At 46.1% G+C, this 7134-nt stretch overlaps 1 protein-coding gene across 1 annotated transcript in view; it reads right to left on the minus strand.

Annotated features, from left to right (window-relative positions):
* CDK12 (cyclin-dependent kinase 12) overlaps positions 1 to 7128 on the minus strand; it is a 24525-nt gene extending 17397 nt beyond the window's left edge. The window contains 3 exon segments of the mRNA XM_009703161.1: positions 1 to 122; positions 3299 to 3301; positions 6269 to 7128. The exon segment at positions 1 to 122 is cut by the window's left edge and continues 42 nt beyond it. Of these exon segments, the coding sequence (XP_009701463.1) occupies positions 1 to 122; positions 3299 to 3301; positions 6269 to 7128 (985 nt within the window).
* Between the last annotated feature and the right edge of the window lie 6 nt (positions 7129 to 7134).

The raw sequence follows: 7134 nt of genomic DNA on the forward strand, positions 1-7134 counted from the left end.
GCGGTAGCCGTGTCGGTGATATACTGGAATGGCGACTGCGTGACCCAGACCTCTGCTTTTTACTGTGAGATGATGAGTGTCTTGAATACCCAGGACTTCGGCTTCGGGACTTCACAGACTTCCTGTGGAGAGAAAGGGGAGAAGATAAATGAAACGAAGCATCTCTCAAGCTCTGAGCTACTCACCAACATCAACAGCTCTCTCTGAAAACAATTCGAATCCATTATTTGTCAGCTAAGTTCAGAGAGTCCACAGCACCTGTCAGGAGAGACTAAAGCTACTGAAACAAGGGAGTTTATTGACTAAAACAGTACAAGTTCAGAGTCACCACCCAGCCTTCCAACATCAGGACTACCCTCACAATCAAACTGTTAAGACAGAACGAAGGATCAAGATTGGGTAAGCCTCAAGGTAAAGACGAGATCACAGATGCACACATTACACAGAAGACTTCAATGATGAGCTGGCAGTTTACAAATCTTTCACAGTAATTATGTACAACTTTAAAGGAAACAACAGATAAAATATGACTGCCCTCATGGGAATGCTGCCTCAGGAAACATCTCACTTCAAGCTAATTTTTCCCCCTGGTTCTTTTACTATCACCAGAACTCAAATTTGCATACTGTGATTCAGGAGAAAGGAAAAAAAAAAGCCCAAGAATTTTAATTCTGTTTGAGGTATGTCCAGAGGGTCTCAGTCTTCCTCTACAATAAATGGGCTCTAAATTAGGTATAGATTCAGAAATAAAACACCACACTGTGTCGTGATACAAGCAACAAGCAAGGCAGGAAACACCTCACACCATCAGGGTGCGTACCGTGAGCACAGGGCGAACCGTCTGAAGACAGCAGTAATCACAAACTCAGCAGGGACTGATGTGGAAACAAGATAAAAAATAAAATGGAACAGGAAATTGGTACTTCCAGTGTCCTTGACAACTACTGACAAGACAGAACTGTTTCCTCCACTTCAGGAGGAACGAGGACTTTGCAGGTTAGGAGACACCATACTTTAACTGTACGCGTGGTAGGCTCTGACGGTTTTAGAAGCTGTGAGAGCCAACAGGAAAATGAGACACTTTGAGATCAGACCCTATGAATACTGTAACAGAAACTATGCTCGAAGTTTATTTTTATTATGTGATTTATTACTCAGAACATACCTAGTCTTGAAAATACAGAATTCTCTCAAAACATAGTTCCACAGTAGTTATAAAAAACACCTAACAGCAAGCAGTGGACGCTGGATCGCTTCTAACCATACTTGGAATGTAACTAACAACAAGGTCTAAACTGTTTATAGTACTACACAAATTAATATTATCCCGAGACAACAAACATTTGGAAAATAAACTGGAGAATTGAGACAGACTAATGCAAAGTTCCTCACTAGACGCCAGCAGCACCTTCAAGGATGGAGAGAGTTGTGATGGCACGGGAGCTGAAGGGTCTCGCTGCACAGCGGTGTGGAGTTTAAACAGAATCCTCTTCCCTTGCTACTCCAAGCACAAACATTCTGCCCTCTCACTAGTAAGTACAACCCCAAACCTCGTGCTAACAGTGGTCAAAGAACACTACAACTGTAGGTAGTCCTTACCTTTAGACTTACAAAATAAATATACAACCAGGAGGAGGGGGGAAGTGTCGTCTGAAGTCACTCAGTTATTTTCCTCTTCAACACGCTGCTCTGTAATGGGAATGCTGCCTCAGGATCACCTCCTTTTCTACGGTTTCTGCTTAACGAACTAACGGTCTCGGACGTAGTTTACCATTTGCATAGCAGTTCACCTGCCACATCCCAGGGCAAAGCTGCCAGGAGCTGAAGCAGCAGTGATGCTTTCACTATGCTCAAAGACATGTGCAGGCTAAAGAAAACGTTCCTAACGAATCCCATAGGAAGTAGTTTATTGCAACCACAAATAGTTTCAGGGTTAGCATTCCCTATTCAAATTCTTTCAGGATAGATTGTTTAAGATGCTGCGATACTCAGCTTCCTTCTCCCTGCCTCCCACCCTCCCCCATGATTACCCTCCAACAGTTAATCCAACTCAACTGGTTGCAGAGCAACATTCTCAACAAGATCACTCAGTAGATCTGATACAAAGTAAACTTCTCCAAAAGCCCAATTTTACATTATTTTTAATGGTGCTACATTAGAAATGCAGTCACCAAAGACATCCGCAAGGGAAAGGTAATGCTGGAGGAAGCCGTGGGGTCTGCAGACAGGACCCTCTGAAGCAAGGGTCGCTGCGGAAGGAGTTGCACCGCAGAACCAGCACTCCCCAGGCCGGGGATGCCTCCCTGACCTTCCACCAGCAAACATACGTGCTCCTCTGTTCCACCAGGACTAAATCCACTTATTCCCTCCCAATAGTCCTCTCCACTCCACAGGCACCACCCACGCTTTTTCTCTTCAGTTGTCTAATGATAATTACCTATGGTTATTATACAAAGAGTTGTTTCTAAGCCCATTTTCCAGCTTGGTGTTTACGGCTTCTTTGTTAGACCTGAAAAAGGCACCGCATCCAGAAGCTTGTCTGCTTTCCCAGCTATATCAACGCACCCAGTAACAGATCGCTCTGCAACAAATCTTACCTCGTATCATTAGACCACCAACAGCCCCAACACCACTACAGCGCTTGCCGAGGGGCGATCTTCCACAGCTGCGCCTGCTTTTATCACTGCTGGGTATCTCAAAAAAGGTGTAATAAGACAGAAGATGCCCAGGCAGATTTTGCTCTTTGAAGATACCCTTTCCATCCTCTGGAACAATCTTTTCGTGGCTTTACCTGCAGCCAGTTAGTTAGCACTTTTACCACTTTCACCCTTAACGCGTGTTAAGGCAACGCTTTACAGCTTACTTGCTTTGCCAAGATTATCAGGGATGGGCAGGGGGCAAGTTGGTCTCACATGCAGTTCTTTTTCTGGATAAAAATGCTCTGCGATTGAAAAACACTTTGTTGTCTCTCTAGCACTGGAAACTAGAAACACAAGACACTGACCATGATGACTATGAATTAATATAAAGAAATTAGAGATGATGGCTGATATAAAAATCCAAATTAAAAAAGCACTATTAGATTAATTTAACTGATTCAATCAGAAGATTAGAACGGTCTTTGAGGAAGGAACGCTAGAACCTTCCAGACCTCCTAATGCTGAAAACAATCACAGCTAATAGCTGTTAGCAGAGGTGACCCTGAATCGTTGGCAGAACAAAGCCCCACATCTACATACTTCCATATTATCCACTACGCAAACTCCTAGGAACACCTACAGACATTAGAATATTTCACCTGCTCCAAGCCACAACAGAAGTTAAGAGTAAAGTGGAAACTAGTATCTGGGCAGCCTGACTGCGTGCCCCGTGCTCTAACTGCTCAGGAAACAAGCTCAAAGAGAAGACCAACGTTTCTTATTTATGAATGCCCAATGACCTTTAGCCGTGGCAAGGATCTGCGTAACAGTGGCCACTACTACAGCACGTGCACACACTCACACTCAGCTGCTATACTTAGTACAGAGCACAACCCACCTTCAGCAAGCTGAAGGACTCTGGAATTTCTTCTTCTAGTTTTAGCTGCAATGACAACAGTTGCTACAAGGAATAGCAAGCCACATCTGTTATTTTCCCTACTGACCAAATCATCCTCATTTCCTCCTAAATTGAAAGCAAGTTGTTTTGCACAGCTATTTGAAATGCAAACATTCTATATTTTCTCCAATCAGCACAGCACATTCATTCAGTTTCCTAACGCTGTATTTTGGACATGGAGATTAAAGAAAACACAGAATGCACGAAAAAAAACCCCACCACTCCGTATTGTCAGTCAGTGGAAATAACTCAGTGTCCCAGAAAAGCCTCCGTTACCTCCTCTGAAGAATTTAAGCCACAGTCAGATGTTCACTGCCTAAGCAAGTGTGCCAGTTAAAGACATTTTCTCTCCCAAACTGTTCCTGCCCCTCCGCAGGAGCCAGCTGAAGAGATCACGCAGTCACTCCCCAGCTACTCTGGTGCAACGTCAGCTGCCTCCATTTACACCCCCCTCGGCAGCAGATCAACCAAAGCTGGCTTCAGTGAAGCTGGCAAGGAAGGCTCAGCCGATCTGCTCCTTCAGGTGAGCTCCTGGACCACCGTCAGCAGAGGGGCAGCCCCATCTTTGGCTTCTGGAGCAGACGTTTGACCATAAACTCACACCAACTGCTTTGCCATACAGGCTGCAAGCTCACTGAAGCAAAACTAATATATGACTTACAATTTGCCTAACACAGGGAAAACACACTAAATTCCCTCTGTCCCTTTACTAGAATCACCTCAGGCAGATGTTTTCTGAAGGTGTATTCCATGGTTTTCGTTCTGCTTGAAAAGAATATATCACACAGTCAGTAAGTTATCTGCCCAGAAAAGAGAGAAGAGTAGTAGGTTATCAACTGAAGTCAGAGATTCAAAGAATTCAGTACAAGCTGAGCGTAAACAGTAAGTAACCTTTGGAATCTATTTTGGTTTGGGGTCTAGCATTTTGTTAGTGAGTCAAAGATGCCCTTAAAAAGTTTCTTACATTGGTATGTAAGTTCAGGGAAGTAGCACAAAGTGCTTCAAAGTTGCTTCCATAATTAAGATCAGGAAAATGTAACTGCTTGACTTCTCACATCAGAAGCAACTAGACATTTACAGAAAGAGTAAGCTTCAGGTTCTCCTGGGAAGTGGAGTAACCTGGGGGGAAGAAAACCTCCTCTTCGTATACCACTCCAGTTTCCACATGGTTTCTCCCTGGTTAGGGCTGAACATGGACATTTAACGGGTGCCATAATCCACAATTATATCATGAAGTATACATGTGTCTTCTACTACTGTATTCTTACTCTTCCAAAAGTATTACCAAATAATATGTAAGAGCAGTGCCACCAGGACCAAAAGGACTGAGTGGAGGGAGAAGAAAAACATCCAGGACTACCCCTCAGAATCTCTCAAGTGTACTCAGAGAAAACAGGGCAGAGGAGAAACAGCCTGAAGAAAATTGTCACTGCATAAAACCACAGGAGAACAGGTAGATTTTACATAACTGTTTCCAGGGTGCTAAAACCAATACACCTCTCTCACAGCAAGGACAAAGGCACTATTTCAAGCCCACTAGGGAAGACAGTATTGCTGAAGTTAAGAGAAGAGCTCTAGTAACAAAGGCCGAATTCCAAAAGCCCCGAGTTCTTTGGGGAACTGCTGATCACATAAACGCGCTCTGGAGGCAGCCTCTTCGCTCCCAGCTCCTGTTTGGGCCAGAGGATGCAGTACAGCTAACACAGCACAGAACATCTCTATAGCGATTGCATTCCAGGTCACATCTTAATCGCCACGGAGCTACGACCAAAGCTCTGCAGCACCCATGGCGACAACTGGAAACTCACTTAACATAAGCTGAAGCTAGGAAAAAAAATTAACATTAGACTATGTATTGGTGCATATAACAGGATGATTAATGAACATCTGAAATAAAACACACAGAACTACCTTCAAATAATAGTTCCCTTTTGTAGCAAGGTTACTGACTAAAGAAAAAAAAAGAAAATTATAGTTAAACCAAAATACAGCTGGTTCCCACTCGCCCTTCCAGAATGCCCCGATTTCAGAATGGAAGCAAGAAAGTTTAGTACTGAGAAAAGAAAGTTTAGGCTAGAGAGATGGAGTTTACACGTGGTCATCTCTAACTCAAAGGAAGAGAAAAGACAAGTCAGCTCAGAAAGAGCAAAATACACTCAAAACCAGCTGCCCTGCTGAAAAGCGTGATCAAGTTCCCACACATAGTAAACAGAAAAAGACTTCCAGAAACAGGTGAAAACATTCTCCCTGGCTGAACTTCTCACCAGGGAAGCGCGTTAGATCCCGCACCAGGAGCTGAACGGCTCCATCTCCCTTCAGAGCACAACCCTCCCCAGGAGCCAGGGCCCTTCCGCGGGGGCCACCTCCAGAGGTGGGTGTAATTTAATCCCAGGAGCTCATTCAGCCCTAGGCCTCTCTGCTGAGAGCCAACATGGACGCTGCCAACTGCCACTCAGGGAGGTGTTTTCCGACGTGTGAACACCATTTTAAAGGGAATTGCCATGAACCCAACCAAAGCAATTCCAAACAAATAACTCTTCAGCCAAATTAGGCAGCCGGTGACCTGCGCCCCACCAAGATTGAAACTCCTTCCATGCCCACCGCCATCGCAATCGCCCCCAGACACTTCCCCACTCCCCAGGGCAAGGAAGGCAACACAGACAGCACGCACCTGGCAACAGGGCTTCGGCTCACGGACCGCTTCGAGGCAAAAGGGCTGCTCGAGCGCCGTCGGCCATAAGGGCTCGGTGACCTCCCGCTGTACGACCCGCTGCCTCTCTCGTAGCTCGAGGATCGCCTCCTGTTGTAGGGGCTTATGGACCTCTGCCGCCGGCTGTAAGGGCTGGGAGAGCGAGTGTTCGACTGGTAAGCCACGGGCTCCTTGTAGGGTGGGCTGATCGACTGCCGGCGTGAGGAGCTGCCGGGGCTCTTCCTGTAGGGATCATAGTTACTGGACGTGTGAGAGCGGGGAGGGCTGAGATCGTACTCCTGGATGTAGGAGGCTCCTGAGGGGCTGTCATCCAATTTAGGGCTGTCTGACCATTTTCTGTGAGGACTTCTGGATTTCCGCTTCGGACTGTCAATTGTTTTGTAACTTTTTGGAGCATCCCTTTTCCGATGGCTTTTACTGCGCTCTTTGTGGCTGGACTTGAGCTCCCGATCCTTCCTGGACTTCTCCTTGTGCACTTTGGCTGACCGGGACTCCTTGTTGCTACTCTTTGAGGACAGCGACTTGGGGTGCTCCTCGCTCTCCAGGAGTCTCTTGGAGGATCCCGATATTCTCTCCTTGGTGGACCCGGACCTGCTGGATGCCTCCAGGCTCTTTTCTAGCTTCCTCTCTTTTTCCGCCTGTTTGCTCTTCATCAGCTCACGAATGCGCTTGTGCTGGTGGTGCCGGTGCTTCTGTATCCTCTCGCTCCTGTCCGCTTTCCTTTCCTCGTTCTCCCTCCTGTCCAGCTTGAGGGCCACATCATCTGAGAAGGTATCCGAATCCGAACTGATGTCATCGTACTCCACCAGCGGCTTGATCATCGCACC

This window comes from Cariama cristata, unplaced genomic scaffold (genome assembly GCF_000690535.1).
Source record: "Cariama cristata isolate BGI_N322 unplaced genomic scaffold, ASM69053v1 scaffold33556, whole genome shotgun sequence".
NCBI lineage: Eukaryota > Metazoa > Chordata > Aves > Cariamiformes > Cariamidae > Cariama > Cariama cristata.